The 18,257-nt window shown below is 57.2% G+C and overlaps 2 protein-coding genes and 1 pseudogene across 2 annotated transcripts; 2 read left to right on the top strand and 1 right to left on the bottom strand.

Annotated features, from left to right (window-relative positions):
• Positions 1 to 204: 204 nt before the first annotated feature.
• Positions 205 to 7,967, bottom strand: PRR36 (proline rich 36). The gene is given in 7 exon segments (XM_039858400.1): positions 205 to 1,042; positions 1,230 to 1,508; positions 1,511 to 1,547; positions 1,799 to 3,270; positions 3,364 to 3,476; positions 3,716 to 3,815; positions 3,933 to 7,967. Coding segments are annotated over 7 exon segments (2,775 nt in total). The 5' UTR covers positions 4,201 to 7,967; the 3' UTR covers positions 205 to 536.
• LOC120599420 (uncharacterized) lies at positions 7,911 to 8,029 on the top strand (annotated as a pseudogene).
• Positions 8,030 to 9,568: 1,539 nt separating this feature from the next.
• On the top strand, positions 9,569 to 17,847 carry LRRC8E (leucine rich repeat containing 8 VRAC subunit E). The gene is made up of 3 exons (XM_039857915.1): positions 9,569 to 10,206; positions 13,509 to 13,651; positions 14,572 to 17,847. Exons 2-3 carry the CDS (start codon positions 13,514 to 13,516, stop codon positions 16,813 to 16,815), a joined length of 2,382 nt encoding a protein of 793 aa, XP_039713849.1. The 5' UTR covers positions 9,569 to 10,206; positions 13,509 to 13,513; the 3' UTR covers positions 16,816 to 17,847.
• The last annotated feature ends 410 nt before the right edge of the window (positions 17,848 to 18,257 follow it).

The raw sequence follows: 18,257 nt of genomic DNA, 5'->3' as shown, positions 1-18,257 counted from the left end.
GCAGCCCCACCTGGGTCCTCAGAAGCCTAATGTTTCCACCAGAATTCGGACAGGAAAAAGCCTACCTTCATGCACGTGGGTGGATACGCTGTGCTAGACTAAGGGGTACTGGGCATCCCCGGGTCCCATCCCAGCCCCTCCTCTCGCGCCCCTTCTTATCCTCAGGGAAGCCGGCCCACGCGACGACAGCAAAGGCGCACAGGCTGCAGGGTCCCGGCTTTATTGCAAACTCAGGCTGCAGGTGGTAGACAATACACTGGACACGGGGCGGGGCCCAGGCAGAGGGAGGAGGCGGGGCTCGAGGGAAGCAGGAGCATGTTCTAGGCCGAAGGGGCGAGGCTCGAGGAAAGGATCTTGGCCAAAGGTGTGGGTGGGTGGCGAACCTGGGCCAAAATTCTAGGGCTCAAGGGGACTGAGGCCAATCCACCCAGAGCCAGACTCCAGGAGGAGGGGACCAGGGTCTAAGAAGAGGTGTAACCGAGGGGGGCGGATTATAAGGCAGGAAAGGAGCGTGGTGGGCGGGGCTAGGGTCTGGCTCAGTGGAAGGTTTCTACCTCCACTACGGTCCAGTCACCTTGCGGGGAAGCCACGTCGTCCGGGGAAAAGCTGGTGACTGAGGTGATGCTGGCGCGGGACTCGTCCAGAGGAGACAACAGTTCGGCCCAGCGACCCAGTTCGGCATCGCTGAGCGCAGTCCGGGCGCCCCCCGCGCCGCCGCCACCCCCAGCGCTCCCCGGCCCACCGCTGCTGCCACTAGAGGCACCTTCGGCCGCTGCTAAAAGCAGCGTCCGGCTCAGCAGGTGCTGCACGACGCTCGCCTGCAGCGCCCCCAACGGAAGCTCTCCCAAGCGCGCGGGCTTCGTGCCACACGAGGCTGCCCCCGCCCCCGCCGCCGCCTTCCCGCCACCCGCTCCGGGCCCGGGCCCGGGATCCAGCTCGCCTGGGGCCGGGGTCGCCGATTCGGGCCCTTCAGCCTCGTAGATGGTGCACAGGCCGTCAGCCGAGCCCGACCCGGCAGCAGGAGGCCAAGGCAGTGGCGCTCCTGCAGGGAGAGGTGCCAAGCTGGACAGAGATAGCCGGAAGCCGCGACCCTGTCCTTTCCCTCAGCTCCGCCCCTAGACCCGGCTGCCGCATCCCCCAGCTGCGAAGCCTCGCCTCCAACCCCGCCCATCTACCATTCCCGTACCTCGCCTCTCCCACAGCTCCTCCGGGTCCGGAGGGCTGCTTACCCGGGGTGCCGCGGACAGCCAGAGGCGGAGCAGGACCTCGGCTCCAGGCGGCCGGGTGGCAGGAGGCGAGCTCTGCGTCGGCGGGCGGGGAAGCTGCGGCGCCGCCCTCAGGCCCGCTGTCGTATCCGCGCAGCTCCTCAGGCGTGCTTGTGGCGCTGCTGCTGTGGCCCGCCAGATCCGGGCCGCTCAGCGTACTGGACGGGCTGCGCGAGGGCGGGGGCGGAGGGGCCGGGGCCAGCGACAGGGTCAGCCGTGGGCCCGGGATCGGAGTATCAGGCCTGGGGTAGGGGGCGGCGGGGTCTGGGGAGGAGGTGAGGCCTGAAAAGAAGTGAGTTTGAAGGGAGGGCACAGACAGGGCAGTGAGAGAGTGAAAGGCGAGGTAGAGAGGAAGCAGATTTGAATAGGGGGCAATGTAAGTCATATGGGAAAGTCTTGGAGGAGCGGAAGGCAGGTTAGGGGAAGAAGGCAGAACAACCCAGAAAAGCTGCAAGGTATAATAGGGAGAACTCAGAGGGTCTGCCTAACAAGAGGAAGGCAACAAAACCTAGGCCAAATAAGTGGGACGGAGCCGGAAGAGGGGGCGTGGCGAGGAGAGGAGGGTCTTGCAGAGGGGGTAAGGCCAGAGGTTGGGTTTGTACAGGGACCATAGCCAGGAAAGAAGGCATGGCCTGCAGAAGGGACGAGCCCAGAGAAGGCGGAGTCTGCAGAGGGGACCTGGCTGGAGGAGTGGTCTGCAGAGGTGGCGAGGCCACCGACTGTGGGGCCTTTAGAGGGGGCAGGGTCTGAGAAGAGGGAGTGGCCTGTAGAGGGAGCGTGGCCAGAGCTGGAGTCTGTGGAGGGGGCGTGGCCAGGGAAGAGGGAGGGGCTTGCAGAGCGGCTGAAGCCAAAAAAGATGGGGACTGTAGAGGTGGTAGGAGCAGAGAGGCAGTGGCCTGAAGAGGGGATGTGACTGAAGGAGATAGAGTCTGCAGTGGTTGCGTGGCCAGGGGGGAGGGAGGAGCCTCCGGAAGGGATATGACCAGAGGGTCCTGAGTGGGAGTCGTGGCTAGGGTATAGAGCGTGGCCTGGAAAGGGGGCGGAGATAGAGGAGGACTGGCCCGCGGAGGAGGCGTGGCCAGAGCAGAAAAGTCCTGCAGAGGGGCTGTGGCTAGAGAAGAGGGTAAGTTTCGCAGAGATTTTGCCTGAAAAAGAGAGGTATGTAGAGAGGGCGTGGCTGGTGACAGAGGATCCGACAAAGGAGGTGCAGTCAAGGGAGAAGGGACCGTTGGAAGAGGGGGCAAAGCCGTTGAAGCCTGGGTGGGAGACGTACTCTGCATAGGGGGTGAACCTGAAGGAGAGAATGGAGCCAGAAAAGTGGCCCTGGGAGAGGCGGGTGTCTCTGGAACAGATGTACTCAGGTGTGTGGGTGGACCTTGTAAAGGGGGTGTGGCCGGCGGAGAAGGGAGGGTCTGCAGAGAAAGCGGAGCAGAGGGAGGAGGGGCTAGCGGAAAGGGCGTGGCCAAAGGACAGGTTAGGGCCTGAGAAGGAGGCGTAATCGGTGGAGAGGGCGGGAGCGTGTCCCGCAAAGGAGTGGCTGTGACGTGGGTAGGCGGTGCCGGTTGTGCGTTTGGACCGGACGGAGAGGATCGGGCCAAAGGAGAACGGTCCTGCAGGATGGCCGTGCCCTTCTTTGGGGGTGCGGCCTGAGGCGGGCTCAGGGCCTGCGGCCCTTTTGACTTGGGCTGCGAAGGATGCCCCAGAGCCCTTCCACCCAGCGAGGCACCAGAGCGGGCTAGGGAGGACAAAGGGGTGGTGCTGGAGCCCTGGGAGCGCGAGGCTGGCCTCTGGAGGCCCCCGCTGGCGCTGGGTCGCCTCCTGGCGGCGGGGCTCGGCTCTGCTGTGCTGCGTGTCGGGGCATTGCTCACTGATTTCCTGGGGACGTCAGTCGGGGGTCGGAGCCGTGCACTCGAGGCTGCCGGTGGGAGCCCCACCTCAGCGCCCGCACCCCGGGACCGACGGGAGATGGCTGGGGATGGGGAGCCTGCGGTGGGCCCGGAAGAGTCTGGAGATAAAGCAGAAGGCCAAAGGGTCATCGATACTTCCAGGCTGGTCCCTCTCACTGCCCAGGAGCCCCACTCCTCCCCAGGTCACGTACCTCTCCGTGCCCCTGCACTCAGGGTGCTCCTTCTGGGAGCTTCTGGGGTTTTTCCTCTGCTCACAGGTTCCTCAGCTGGAGGCCGGAGCCCCTTCTGCCCAAGAGGGCCTAGCCTGGGCACAGGGGTGGGTGCTGTGCTCAGGGCAGAGACACCCGTTCCTTGTTTGACCTCCCAAGTCCACATTTTCCCACCTGTAAAATGGGGCATACAGCTCTCTGCTGACCAAGAATGGCTTTCACCCAATTCGTGCCCAGTGACCTGCAAGTGTTCTCACGCTCCAATTCATGTGTAAAATTAAGATTCCAGAGAATGACACTAACCCTTCCCAAGGGAAGGGGGGAGGTGTGTTACCTGGTGGTCCCATTGGTACCTCCCGGGCTAGAGACAGAGCCCGGGCCTGGCGTCTTGGCAGAGGTCCGCTCCCCTCTCCCCGCCGCTGGGGGCCTGCAGGCTGCTGGGAGAAAGCCCAGTTAATGCAGCGCCCCTGGAAATCAGGGAGAGGCTGGTGCCTCAGAAGGAAAGGGGAACAGGGAGATGGTGTAGGAATCGAAGAAAGAGTCTGGGATACCTGGGCTCCGGGGGCCTGTCCCGGCGCTCCGCGTGGGTCCTACCCTGGGAGTAGATTCCGGGAGAGAGGCTGCCCGGATACCCACAGCTCGGCCGGCTAGGGGCCCTCGGCCCGTAGCTCCCGCTGCTCCCAAAACTCGGAGAGCCGCGCTGGTTACTGGGGGAGGGGGTCGAGGAGACCCTGGGGGTCTGGGGGTCGGAAGGCTGGGAGGGCGAGAAGCCGACGCCCGTGCGGTGGCCCCTGCCCGGGCCTTGTCCCTCTTGTCCATCCTGCACCTGATGAGGAGACAGATGGGTCAGCATCCCAGGTCCTGAAACATTAGACAGCCTGCGGGCACCTGGGTCCTGGCACCTCGCTGCCCCATCCCCAGCGTCTCCACCCATAGGCGCCCAAACCTCGGCCTCGATCCACTTCCCTCCCACCTACCCACCCACTCACCAGCCCAGCTGCTCATGGTTGTCCCCAAGTCCCACGCCTACCTCCCTCTTGCAGAGCCTGCCTGTCCCAGCCCACCCCCCTTCTCCCCGCCCCGCTCCCTTTCAGGACCTGAGATCCACGCCCCTAACCCTCATTCTTTAGGGACCCCGACCACCAACCTCGGTAACAGGGGGATGACACAGACTCCAGATAGGGATGGGGGGACGGGAGCGCACGCTCTGGTCCTCTCGCCAGCCCCAAGGGACGCCGGCACCTGCCGGGAGGAGGAGCGGTCCCGGCTGCCCGCGCTCAGGCTCGGGGAGACAAAGAACCTCGTCCCGAGCTCATCCCCCTCCCCCAGCCGGGCTGGGGTCCGGGCCGCCCGCTCCACCTGCTGGCGCCGCGCTCACCTCCAGCTCGGGTCTCCCGCCGCTCTACTCAGGGTCGCCTGGGGTGGGGCTGGGTGGCAGCGCCTAGGCGGCAGCGAGCGGCTGTCAGGCGAGGGGAGGGGGCTGCGGGCTTCGGCGCCGGGAGCCCGGCCCGCCCCTCTGCCGCGGGCTGGGGACACCCGGGCGCACGCGCGGGATCCAGACCCTGGAGGCGGCGGGAGCGCGCCAGTGTGGGGGTGGGGGTAGGAGTGCGCTGGAAGGAGGGGCGACTACTCCGCGGCTGCGCCTGAGTACCCGCGGCCCAACCGAGAGCATGGGGTGGGGGGGGGTCCTAGATGTCACCCGTCCTCCCCACCAACACACACACACACACACACATATACACACACACACCTGCCCGCGTCCCCCACCCCAACCACCTGGAGACTAAGGCCCGCCTGAATGCGGATAGGCTGGGCCGTGACAACCAAGGGACCGGACCATCGCGCATTGGGCCCCATCGACCAATCCGGCAGCTGTGTTCCTGGTCCTTGGCCTGGCTTCACCACCCTGGCCGCGCTCTCCCCTCTTATACCCAGAGGTTTTTTCCAGACCTCAGAAACTCCCCTACCCGGTGTTTGTGGAGACTACGGGGAGAACGCAGCTCTGGGAATCTAGTGGCCGACTCCAGATTTGGGGAAGAGAGGAAGGTCAATAGGGAAAAAGAGAGACCGAATCCCGTGAGAGGTGACCCGAATTTCTCCGCATCCTCCTAGGTCATGTGAAGGGGTGAGGTCAGGTCAGTAAAGGCTTCCTGGCAGAGCCAGGCTTTGTGGGGGCCAAGATTATGGGAGGTTGGGAGGTGTCAAAACCAGTGCATGATGGAGAAGATCCTGTCGGAGGTTTCCCAGTGCAGCTGGTGGCAGTGGGAGGTGTCATTTTGGTGACTTCACAATTCGTGCAGGAATCTCAGTGAAGGAACTTGATGGGGGACTGTCATGGAGCGGGCAGGTGTCCTGCACCAGCCAACTGACACCAGGCAACCTCTCACACCTCTGCGTCCCCACCACACACCCAGTACTTTCTGCCCCATATCTTATCTCTCCAGATACTTAGTCATCCTGTACCCCATCACAAAGAACCAGCTCTCTCCACCCTACCCCTTTCCCCATCACATGCATGTGTGCCCCTCCCCGCTACACATGCACCAGGGACAGCTCATCCCCACTTGGAACTCAGGAGGCTTCCAGGCACAGGACCAAGAAGGGTGGCACTTGGCACCAGGAGGAAGCTGTCATGTAGGGTAGGCTCTGATGATTGGTTTTTTCTTCTTTGAAATGCAAGTGCCTGACTTAAGATGTTGACTGAAGAGGCCTCGAGGATGGCCATTCCAATAAACACATTGCCAGCCACACGACCAGATGAAGAGCTAGGCCACCTTCCCCACGGTGGCTCCTTTGTTTTAGAGATCTTGGCTAGTTTCAATAACTGACCGTTTGAGCTACTTTTGTTTTCCTCCTGTGCTTTAAATTCACCAATAAAGAATTCAAGAAACCCTTGGCCTCCACCCTTTATGCCAATAAAAGCGGAACTCCAGGCCACTTGTGTGCTCTCCCTCTCCCTTTCCTCCTCCTCCCATGACTTCACTGTGTGGCTCCAGGTGTGCTGTGTAATTTCCAGGTCCCATAAGGTACCTGGCAATCATAATAAGAACCACAGTGCTGGTCTAGCCACAACACTGGGCATTAGTAGCCTGAGGCTAACCCAAAACACTTAGGTGTGGCCAGAAGCGGGGGTTTGGGTTTTCTTGACTCAGGAGTTGTGCCCATTCTTGAGGTTCAGGGAATGGAAGGAGAGGCCAGAGTCAGAACCGAATACCCTGCTTTGACCAGTGGAAGTGATCTTCAGAACCCATCCCTTCAATGAACCCTCCCTCCAGCCTGGGAGAGGTGCTCATCACAGCCCACCAGGGCACTGCTCACCATATTGGATCATGCTAGGCCTCACTTCCTTCCCAAGTCTACTGAGGGTCACTTGTGTGAGCCCCTTCTGGCATGTCAGCTGCCTGGTTTACCAATCTACCTGCCTGCCCATCCACCATCAGTGCCCCCCTAAGTCAATCTGCCTTCCCAGAGGCCTACCCTCCTGTCTTCTATGGCACAAGGGTGCCTCAAGGCTTAACTGAACCCATCCTGCATTTAATTGAGACCTGGACTTTGTCTTCATATAAGAACATTCCTCAAACTTGGTCCATCAACAGGAGGATGGATTACACGAACCATACATACCCTATAGCAATAAAAAGCAACAAACTACCAAGACACTCAAAACAGGAACAAATCTCAGAAACATTCTGCTAAACGAAAGAAGTCACACACACACACAGAGCAGTCACTGAATGATTCCATTTGCAGAACATTCTGGAAAATGCAAGCTAATGTATAGGGACGGAAAGCAAATCAGTAGTGGCTGGGGGCTGGGGGGGAGGGAGATTGTTGGCCCACCCACTATAGCCACTCTCAGATTCCCAACCCTCAGAAACTGTGTGAGATAATGAATGTTTGTTGTTTTAAGCTGCTAGATTTGGGGGTAATTTGTTACACAGCAATAGCTAATTACCTCAGGTTCACAAAATCTTAGAAGCACAATATTAAATACAACTGTTGGTAAAAATGGGGAGAAATGGGAAAACTTGTGTACTGTTAGTGGGAATGTAAAATGGTGCAGGAACTGTGAAATTTAGTATGGAGGGTCCTCAAAAAATTAAACATAGAACTATGGTATGATTCTATCCGAAATAATTGAAAGCAGAGACTCCAAGAGATATTTACACACTCATGTTCACAGCAGCATTATCCACAATGGCCAAAAGGTGGAAATGACCCAAGTGCCCATCGATGAATGAGTGAACACAATGTGGTTCGTCCATACAATGGAAAATTATTCAGCCTTAAAAAGGAAGGAGATTTTGACACGTACTATAACATGAACCTTGAGGACATTATACTCAGTGAAATAAACCAGACACAAAAGGACAAATACTGTATGATTCCACTTATATGAGGTCCATAGAAGAGTCAGATCCATAGAGACAGCAAGTAGATGGTGGGGGCCTACAGCTGGGGGGGAGCGGAGTTAAGCGTTTAATGGGGACAGACTTTCAGTTTGGGAAGATGAAAAAGTTCTGGAAATGGTCTACAGCCATGCCACCCTGAACAAGCCCAATCTCGTTTGATCTCAGAAGCTAAGCAAAGTCAGGCCAGGTTAGTACTTGGATGGGAGACCACCGAGGAAGACCAAGTGCTGTAGGCGTAAATAATAATAATGATGATAATAATAATAATAATATAATAATAATAATAATAATAATAATAATAATGGATTGTAAGCTGACAAGTTCCTTGCAATCTGTGAGGTCAACCAAGGGTTGCCTTGCCTAAAAAAAAATAATCTGGAAATGGATGGTGAGGATGGTTGCAGAACATTATGAAAGTACTTAATGCCACTAAACTCTACACTTAAAAATGGTTAAGAGGGTAAATTCTGTTTATATGTATTTTACCACAATTTTTAAAAAGTCGGTATTATCGATGTGGGAAAACTCACACCTTACCAATGGAAACATAAAGGGCAGTCTTTCTAGACAACGGGGAAGCATTGTGTATATTGTCTGCCCTACGACCCAGCCATTCCACTCGAGTGTCTGTACCTGCGGCAGATTCCTGAGTGCCCCCTCCATATAACCTGAGCATCCATGGTCAGGGAAAGGTCATGGAGTTAATGGAGTTAACACCCCTATATCCCTCTTCTCCAGAGCATCCCTCAGCCAAGACGGACGAGACCCAGTGCATCAATACTTTAACTCCCTCGCCCTCACCATTCCCCAGAGCTCCTCAGAAGAATGAAGCCTCAGTTGCCCACAGTGGAAACCTGCTCATTCACCCTCATTGGCTCACCCTCATCAAGGCTTTCTGACTCCCTTCCCTTCCCAATCTCATCTCCCCACTGCCCCACCGTTAGTGCTTGCTGAGGTCACCTTCTAGATGAACTATTTGCATCCAATCCCTTTTCTCAGGGTCTGCAACTAGAAGAGCCAGAATTAATATGACACTTCAATCATCCACTCATCCACCATTAACCAAATGCCCATGACCATGTGCTTGGCACCATTCCAAGTGCTGGGGACACAGCAGGGAGCAGAAGAGACCCATCCATGCCTGGGGCTCATGGGGCTTCCAGCCCAGTGGCCTCACACTGTTGCACAAGTGTGCCAAGCTGGATGCTCATTCTGGAACAAAGCTGGAAACGAACCCCAGGCCATGAGTACCAAGAAGCTATCTGGAGGCAGGAAGAGGCCACCGAAGGAGAGGGAGAAATTATCTGTCTCACGTGGCTCTTCCTCAGAGGGAGCCCAGGACTTCGCATAGGTTGAGTCCTAGAGGGTGGCACGCAGTTTCAACAGAGGAATCTAAGCTTAGGGAATCCCAGACGCCAAGGTTTCAGGTCTTAGGAGGTCTCTAATCTGGCAAACTCTAGGGCTTCTTTGTCCCAGTGGGGGAGGAGTCTCACTCTCTCGCTCTAGGCTAAATCTCTTTCCCTGTTTTGTAGACAAAGCAGATCAAGGTTCAACCGCACATACCTCCCAGCTGAATTGGGCAATTGGCTAGTCTAAGACCCAACCCAGACCTCCCTCCGTAGAAAGGAAAGGGTGGGCATGGGGGAGAAAAGAGTGGGGTGGGGAGGCCGTGTCATCCTGTCTAGAAGCCCGCCTCCCAGACTGGGCTCGAGCCCAGCTCCCAGAGCCCTCTGTCCCCTGCACCCCACCCCCCATCCCCAAGGACCTGGGAGCAGCTCACTTCCCGTCTTTCCCCAATGGAGGGCCAGCCTCAAGGCTGGGCACGGTCAGACAGACAGCATCCCCACTCTGCCTAACTTCCTGTATGGGGGTGTTCAGAGAAGGAAGGGGGAAAGAACCCCTCCTGCTCCAGACCCTGGACCTTGGTTGCAGGTTCTTGGTTGAGCCTCAAAACCAGGTGGTTGCACCTTGGGGTGGGGGAGGAGGCGGCAGTTCCACGCTTTTCGACCGGTCTATACAAGCCTGGTTTCCAGAAGAGCGCCCGCAGGCTGACTTTGGGTGTGCAGTGCCTCGGATGCCTCTCAGTACGCCCCAGGCCAGGTCCCGCCCGACGGCAGCCAAGCCAAGACTTCAAGGCTCCTACTCCTGTGGCCGGTCCCTGGCCCCACCTCTGGAAGAGCAGGATTAGAGTTGCCCTCCTCCAGAGATCCCAGGGCGCCAGGAGTCCGGGGCCACCTGGGAGCGCAAGGAGGTAGGCAGGACCCAGACGTCAGGTGGGCGGGGCGGGGCGGCTCCCGGCTCCCGTCCCGCCCGCCCTGACTCACCCAGCCTGGTCCGGGAACTAACTTCTCAGGAGTCCCGGCCGCTTCACTCCCAGGGACCCACGAGTTGGGCCCAGCGTCAGCCCTGAGAGGTGAGTGGGTAGCTCTCCGCTCCTGGGGACCAGGTGGCGGGGTGGGGGTCGGGCCCACGGGAGGGCCTCTCCAGGTGCGGCTGGCACTGTGGCTGGCACACGGGAGCTGGGAACTGGGGAGGGGGTGGCGACAGAGAGAGGATAGGCCCTGGCCAGGCTAAGGGCGCTGTGCAGGGGCCAAGGACCGAGAGAAGATCAACACTCTGGGAGCGACCCCGGGGACCTTGATCATGTTCCCCTCTCCTTGGCCGCCAAGACAACAGAGATAACTCATCTCTGTAAGCCCCTCAAGGCCCCAGAACCACCACTTGAAGTTCTCCCCAGGCGTGCGCCCTCTGGGACTTTTGAACCTCAAGCCTCCCCCAAGACCCCCAAGTCCTGTCAGAACAGCTTGGAAAAGTAGTAGGTTGGGTGTCCCCAGGTGCGGGGTCTACCCCAAGATCTGCTACTAAAGGATAACTCTCCTCCACCCAGGGCTCAGTTTCTCCCTTTTGTAAAAGTCGAAGTTTAGACTTTGTGCCCTCCAGAGCCTGATCCAGGGCTGACAACTGCCCCTGAGTCTCCCTCGCACCTTAGAATGGGCTGTGGTTGGGAGCAGGGGCTGGACCAAGAACATCCACCACCACCCTGTTTTTGCAGGCAAGCTGGGGGCTCCAGGAGGGCCTGACAGAGGAGAAGCAAGGTCAGGCATGGATGGGCAGAGCTAAGGCTAGGTAGATGGCATGTGCCTGGTCCTAGGCTGACAGAGACCCCTCTCCAGCCTGCTTTACGGAGCAGCCATCCCCCCCGCCCCATCTCTCCCCTGCTGGAACCCTGCACTGAGGTTCTTTTGACAAAGATGCTGGTCTCAGCGAGAGGTTTTCTCCCCAAATGGAACAGAGTAGATACAATCAAACAGGTGGGGGACTTGGGGGTCGTGCCTCAAATGCCATTTGGAGCTGCGAAACCTTGAGCAAGTTATTCCTCTCCCTCTGAGTCTAGGGAAAAAAAGGTTCCATCACCCATGCTCACTGAGTCAGGATAAAACAAGGCATTGAAACCGTCTGGTAGCTCTAAGTTGCATGTGTGGTCCCATCATTTTTTTTAGGGTCCTCCCTCATCCTGAAAGTCTTTTTTTCCAGACCTCCCCACTATCCCTGCTCAGACAAAGGGGCCAGCCTGTGTCTGCGGAATCTTAATAGCAGGTTCCAACAATCACGTTTGAGTCATGGAGACACATAATGATAACCCCCCGTGTCTGCCTCTGATGGTGTTGTGTATGCACCTTGTTCCATGGGAGCCACTGGGCCATCTGTTGGGGACCTTGGTGGGGGGGTCTCCGCTTTCTTGCCTTTGATCGTGGACTGGAGATGGCAGATGGGGGAGCTTCCACCATTGTGAGATGGGTCCAGAAGGGCGGCAGGGACTTAGGCAGGAAGTTAGTCCCAAACTATGTGTGACATTTCTGCTGCAGCCCCCAGAGTTACTGTTCTTAGGTTAAACAGCTGAGCAGTGTCCGTTGTAGGGACAGGTAGCCAGGGCAGGGGGGACAGTGGGTGGCCAGGTATGCATGTGGTGGCTCCCTGGTCCCGGGTCTCCCCTCACTCCACTTATGTGTAGTTGCACTTATGCCCACGTGTACCAATGTGCACACTTCAGAATGCCCCCAGGTGTCTCTTTCAGTGGCTGCAATGTACCTTCAGCCTCTGGGGGCTGTTCAGATGCCCTGGATGCATTTCTGTCAGATTCCCTGGTGACTGAGACTGACGGGGATGCACTGGGCATTTTTACTTGGCTTTTTGTTTAGGATGGTGTAAAGCTGGGCATGAGGAGATGGGTCATTTTATAAGGGATCTTGTGTTCTCTGCACCACCTTTTATGTTCCTGGCGCTGGCTGAGTCAGGGCCTGAGTCAGGGAGCCCAGGAGTCCCAGTGTGGGCAGGCGTGAGCCTGCCCCTTCCAAACCCATCCCCATCCCAGTATAAAGTAGGATTAAGTGGGTGGGGCCTCATCCACTCCCACCTAGTCCTCACCCAGGAGTCACACCGAGGCTTTCAAGGGAAGAGGGGACTGAAAAGGGAGGTGTGGATGTATCGGAGCAATTGGCTGAGGTGTGGGACAGAGATAAGGTTCCCCCCTTGGAAATGCGTGGAGGGCTGGAGGACCTGCTGGCAGCCCAGATGCTCCCTTCCTCACCCAGCCTGCACCCAGTGACACACTATCAGGATTAGGACAGCAGATTCCAGGAAACCCTTTGCGAGAAAATGAGAGCTGTGGATTGGGGACCATAGATGCTGGGAGGGGCGGCTGGCCTAGGAGCCCCCCTCCCCAGCCCCGAGGCTATAGGGGCCTTCCTGCCTCCCACTCCTTCCACTTCCAGCCTTGAGGAGAGAGGAAGAGGGAGGCTCCCAGGTCCCAGCTTGTGGCCCAAACTACTGTTTGACTTGTGTCTGCCATCTGCATCTAGAATAATGATACCTTGGTCTAAAGTGAAACCCAGGGACAGACAGTGGGCCAGCTGCCCAGGAGCCTGGCAGCCCAGCCCTGTCCCAGTTGTAGGTGTCACCCTGGTTTTCTCTCCCCAAATTTGTCATTTCCTGATCCTCTGCCACAGCCTCGCCCACCTTGGCACCTCCCTGTCCCTGCCTCTCAGATCCCAGGTGTCTGTTTTCTGCCTTTGATTCTGGGCACCAGCCCCTCTAGAAAACCAGGTGTCCTGGTCATACACCCCTAGCCCCACCCCTCACCCACGCTGACCAACTTTCGGTTTTGCCACTCCCTGTCCCTGGGGCCTGTAACCAGAGCCAGACTCCAGCTTGCTTTTCCGGTTGGAAGTTGGAGGTGCTGCCCCAAGCACCCTACAGGGGGGTGGCAGGTGGCCCAGGAAGTCCTGAACCTTGGGACATCCTCCGTTCCAGTGAGGGAGAGAGCTGAGACTGGACACCTGGACACTGTCCGGAGTCGGGAGAGTAGCAGAGGGAGTGTTTTGGACTCCGTGTGCATCAAGGGTGGGAGGGGATGCTTGGGTTCCAGGAGAAGGCCACCAGGGCTAGCTGGTGGACAGCCCCTCCTGAGCTCTGAGAGGGCAGGCAGCTTCACATTGGGGCAGAGGAGCAGAAGTGGTGAGAACAGTAGTCGCTGGGCTCCTGGAAGGTGAAATCTGGGAGAGAGAGGAAGGGGACACCCAGCTCCTGGGTTCTGACAGATTTTGGCACAGGGGAACTCGCATCAGGAGCAGAGGCGCGTGTCTGGCTCCAAGGGGGCCCACCACCAGGCGCCTCTGCCTGAGAGTCTCTGCACCCCCGCCTCCTCCCCTCCCACAGTCAGAATGATTCCGGTGGCTGAGTTCAAGCAGTTCTCCGAGCAGCAGCCAGCTTTCAAGTTGCTCAAACCCTGGTGGGACGTGCTGGCCGAGTACCTCACGGTGGCTATGCTCATGATCGGGGTCTTCGGCTGCACCCTCCAGGTAAGGGGCTAAGCAAGGGACGGGGCCTGGATCAGGCGGAAGCAGCAGGGGCGGGGCCTGCAGGGAGCAGGGCATGAATGAGGGGCTGGAGAGGTGAGGTCTGCATAGGGGCAGGGCTTGGCGGAGGGGAGGGCTTTGGAGGGCGTGGTCTGTGGGGGCGGGACCTGGGGAATTGCGGAAGTCTTCCTGTTATCCAAGGAAGGGAAAGCCCCAGTTTTCTACACTCGCAGACCAGTTCTGAACCCTCCTCATTCCCGCCACCACCGGCAACACTACCAAAGTTCTGCGCATAGCCATGGTAGTTCATACTTTTATGACACTTTTGTCCCTGGAACCTAGGAAGACCTACAGTCACCTTATTCGTTTACTAGGGCTGTCATAACAAAGTATCACAAATTGGGTGACTTAAACAAATGTATTGTCTTATAGTCCTGGAGACTATAGAAGTCTGAAATCAGTGTGGGTAGGGCCAGTTTCTTCCCAGGGCTGTCAGTGAGAATCTGTTCCACGCTACTCCTAGGTGGCCTCGGGCACTGGGTTTATAGATGTTCTCCCTCTAACTTCATAGCATCTTCTCTCAATGTGTGTGTGTCTGGGTCCAGATTTCCCCCTTTCTAAAAGGTCACAGTTATATTGGTTTACAGCTCGTCCTGATAACCTCATCTTGACTGATTACATCTGCTCTGCAAAGACTATTTCCAAACATTCACAGCTATTGGGGGTTAGAACTTCAACATCTTTTAGGGGGACACAATTCAACCTGACTCTTTTTTTCAGACAAAAACCAATGCTCAGGTTTAGTGACTACCAAAGTCACAGCTGGCTGGGGACAGTCAGGGATTGGAACCTCCCATCGCAGCCTCCTTTTCTCCCAGTTCCCCAGTTCCCTCACCCTCTGTCCCCCTTTCCCCCATCGCCAGGTGACACAGGACAAGATCATCTGTCTGCCCAGTCATGAACCCCGGGAGAACTTGTCTGAGGCCCCATGTCGGCAGCTGCTGCTGCAGGGGCTCTCTGAGCAGATGGAGGGGCTCCAGGAGGTGAGCGGCCTCAAGAACAATCTGGACCTGCAGCAGTACAGCTTCATTAACCAGCTCTGCTACGAGGAGGCCCTCCACTGGTACCCCAAGTACTTCCCCTACCTGGTCGTCATTCACACGCTCATCTTCATGGTCTGCACCAGCTTCTGGTTCAAGTTCCCTGGTACCAGCTCCAAGATCGAGCACTTCACCTCCATCCTGGGCAAGTGTTTTGACTCGCCGTGGACCACCCGGGCCCTTTCCGAGGTTTCTGGGGAGAACCGTAAGGGCCATTCCACTGGACGGGCAACAGCGACTATGGAAGCTGGGGCAGGGCTGGGGAAGGCAGGGGAGGGCGAGAAGGGGAAGGTGGCGGCAGAGCCTGAGAAGGTGGTGAGTGAGCCGCCAGTTGTCACCCTGTTGGACAAGAAGGAAGGCGAGCAGGCCAAAGCCCTGTTTGAAAAGGTGAGGAAGTTCCGCGTGCACGTGGAGGAGGGGGACATTTTATACACCATGTATATCCGGCAAATGGTGCTCAAAGTCTGCAAGTTCTTTGCCATCCTGGTCTACAACCTCATCTATGTGGAGAAGATCAGCTTTGTGGTGACCTGCACGGTAGAAACTTCAAGGTTCACGGGCTATGCCAGCTTCTGCTGCAACCACACCAAGGCCCACCTCTTCTCCAAGCTGGCTTTCTGCTACATCTCATTCGTGTGTGTTTACGGCATCACCTGCCTCTATACACTCTACTGGCTCTTCCACCGGCCCCTCAAGGAATACTCCTTCCGTTCCGTTCGGGAGGACACCGGCATGGGTGACATCCCCGACGTCAAGAACGACTTTGCCTTCATGCTACACCTCATCGACCAGTATGACCCACTGTACTCCAAGCGCTTTGCTGTCTTCCTTTCTGAGGTCAGCGAGAGCCGCCTGAAGCAGCTCAACCTCAACCATGAGTGGACGCCCGAGAAGCTTCGTCAGAAGCTGCAGCGCAATTCCAAGGGCCAGCTGGAGCTGGCCCTCTGCATGCTCCCAGGACTGCCTGACACCGTCTTCGAGCTCAGCGAGGTAGAGGCACTCCGGCTGGAGGCCATCGGTGATATCACCTTCCCCCCGGCTCTGTCACAGCTGGTGCACCTGCAGGAGCTCAGCTTGCTCCACTCTCCTGCCAGGCTGCCCTTCTCCTCGCAGATCTTCCTGCGGGACCGCCTGAAGGTCATTCGCATCAAGTGTGAGGAGCTCCGCGAAGTGCCCCTCTGGGTGTTTGGGCTGCGTGGCCTGGAGGAGCTACACCTTGAGGGACTTTTTCCCCCAGAGCTGGCTCGGGCGGCCACCCTCGAGAGCCTCCGGGAGCTGAAGCAGCTCAAGGTGTTGTCTCTGCGGAGCAATGCCGGCAAGGTCCCAGCCAGTGTGACTGATGTGGCCAGCCACCTGCAGCGGCTCAGCCTGCACAATGACGGGGCCCGCCTGCTGGCCCTTAACAGCCTCAAGAAGCTGGCGGTGCTGCGAGAGCTGGAACTGGTGGCCTGTGGGCTGGAGCGCATCCCTCATGCCGTCTTCAGCTTGGGCGCACTGCAGGAACTTGACCTCAAGGACAACCACCTGCGGTCCATTGAGGAGATTCTCAGCTTCCAGCACTGTCGCAAGCTGGTCACTCTCAGGCTGTGGCACAACCAGATAGCTTACGTCCCTGAGCATGTGCGTAAGCTCCGGGTCCTGGAGCAGCTCTACCTCAGCCACAACAAGCTAGAGGGCCTGCCCACCCAGCTGGGCATGTGCTCTGGCCTCCGTCTGCTGGACGTCTCCCACAATGGGCTGCGTTCCCTGCCACCCGAGCTAGGTCTGCTCCAGAACCTGCAGCACTTGGCTCTCTCTTACAATGCTCTGGAGGCCCTGCCTGACGAGATCTTCTTCTGCTGCAAGCTGCGGACATTGCTGCTGGGCTACAACCACCTGAGTCACCTGTCACCCCAGGTAGGGGCCCTCAGGGCCCTCAGCCGCCTGGAGCTTAAGGGCAACCGGTTGGAGGCACTGCCAGAAGAACTGGGCAACTGTGGAGGACTCAAGAAGGTGGGGCTCCTGGTGGAGGACACCCTTTATGAGGGTCTGCCGGCAGAGATTCGGGAGAAGATGGAGGAGGAGTAAAGCCAGGGATTGGCAGGTTGAGATAGAGGCCTTCTGGGTTATTTCTGTTCCAAAATCTACCATTGTCTTCAAGGGAGGTGGCCAGGTGGGCCCAGGCCAAGAGAGAAGGAACAGACACGTCAGCCTTAGGGCCCAGGCAAGATCCTGCAACTGGTTTGTCTGGAGAGATGGGAGGCTGCAGGATTTGAGATGGAATGTCATGGAGGGATTAACTCAGTCATAGAATTCTCAGACCAAAACCACACCTCTGTCTTTGGCTGGCTGGCCTGCCCCAGCCCTGGGCCAGAACTGCTGCCCTCCCCCTGGACATTCTAGTTCAATCAGTGCCACAAAAGGGGGTGGGGACACATCCCAACAGGATTTCAGTCCCCTCCCCACCAACCAAAACAGCTTACATCTGGGGTTCTCTCCCAAGGAGAGATACAAGAGACCAGCGCACACTGCCCCCACTTTAACATTAATCCCCTATTTATGAGCTGATTGCTATAGACACACGAACTCAGAAACACGGTTCTTTTATTTGGGTATGCATCATAATCAGTATTCCCAAAACAACTTCCAAGACCCCACCCCTGAAAGACTGACCCAGGAGCTTTGGCTGCAGGCCAAGAACTTGCCTGTAAATAGGCGTTCCAGGTCATTCTGGTGCAGGTGGTCCTAGGCCTGTAGGCTGGGAAATGCTAACCTACAGAGAAGACATCTGGATGTCTCAAGCAGTGATTCGAAACCCTCTTTAGGTCCCTAGACTCTTTTGAGAATCTGATGAAAGCTGGGCACCTCCTTCCTCAAGAAAATGCTTGTGTACACTTTCATGCACAATTCTGCAAACAACTTCAGGCAGTCGACAAATTCCCCCAGCTTCCCCAGAGGGCTATTCATGGACATCCTAAGGATGGCAGACATGAGGTTAAGAAAACATGCTGTGGAGGGTACATTTTTCTGAGGACAGGCAAGGACTTTGTCTTTTGAATGTTCCCTGTGTGAGGGAGCATATATCAGTTGGTGCTTAATAAAGAATACTAATTATCAGAACTATCCTTCTGATCTTTTATGTCCACACTTGTCATTGTCTAAGCCTTCTGTTTCACCAGACCAATTTCAGGCAAGGGGTGACACGTGCCACAATCAAGGGCATGAGTCTCTGTCCTAGGTCAGAGGCACAGAAGGGGGCTCAGAGGGGATGAGGTGGAGACCTCAGCTAATGAGAAATTAGGTGGCATCTTCCAACAGCTTTTTCCTTGGAGAACTCCTTTTCTTATACTTTCCCTATCCTAATTCCATACTTTTGTTATCTGCTCCACCTATAAGTCATCACCAGAGGTCCCCTCGGCTGGACCAGGAGCGGACAGGGCACTTGACCCTGATCTCCTAGGCTTGGCCACTTCGCAGCTGTCTGCAAAATGCAATCCTCCTCCGGGCACCTAAGAACAGAGGCAAGCTGC

Source organism: Pteropus medius, unplaced genomic scaffold, assembly GCF_902729225.1.
Source record: "Pteropus medius unplaced genomic scaffold, Ma_sr-lr_union100, whole genome shotgun sequence".
Taxonomy (NCBI): Eukaryota; Metazoa; Chordata; class Mammalia; order Chiroptera; family Pteropodidae; genus Pteropus; species Pteropus medius.
This window is presented reverse-complemented; position numbering and strand designations above follow the sequence as displayed.

Excerpts from the sequence above, each read along its gene's own strand:
- LRRC8E (XM_039857915.1), top strand. The coding sequence starts at position 13,514 with ATGATTCCGGTGGCTGAGTTCAAGCAGTTCTCCGAGCAGCAGCCAGCT. Across the intron at positions 13,652-14,571 it reads TCTTCGGCTGCACCCTCCAG|GTGACACAGGACAAGATCAT; the intron begins GTAAGGGGCTAA and ends CCCCATCGCCAG.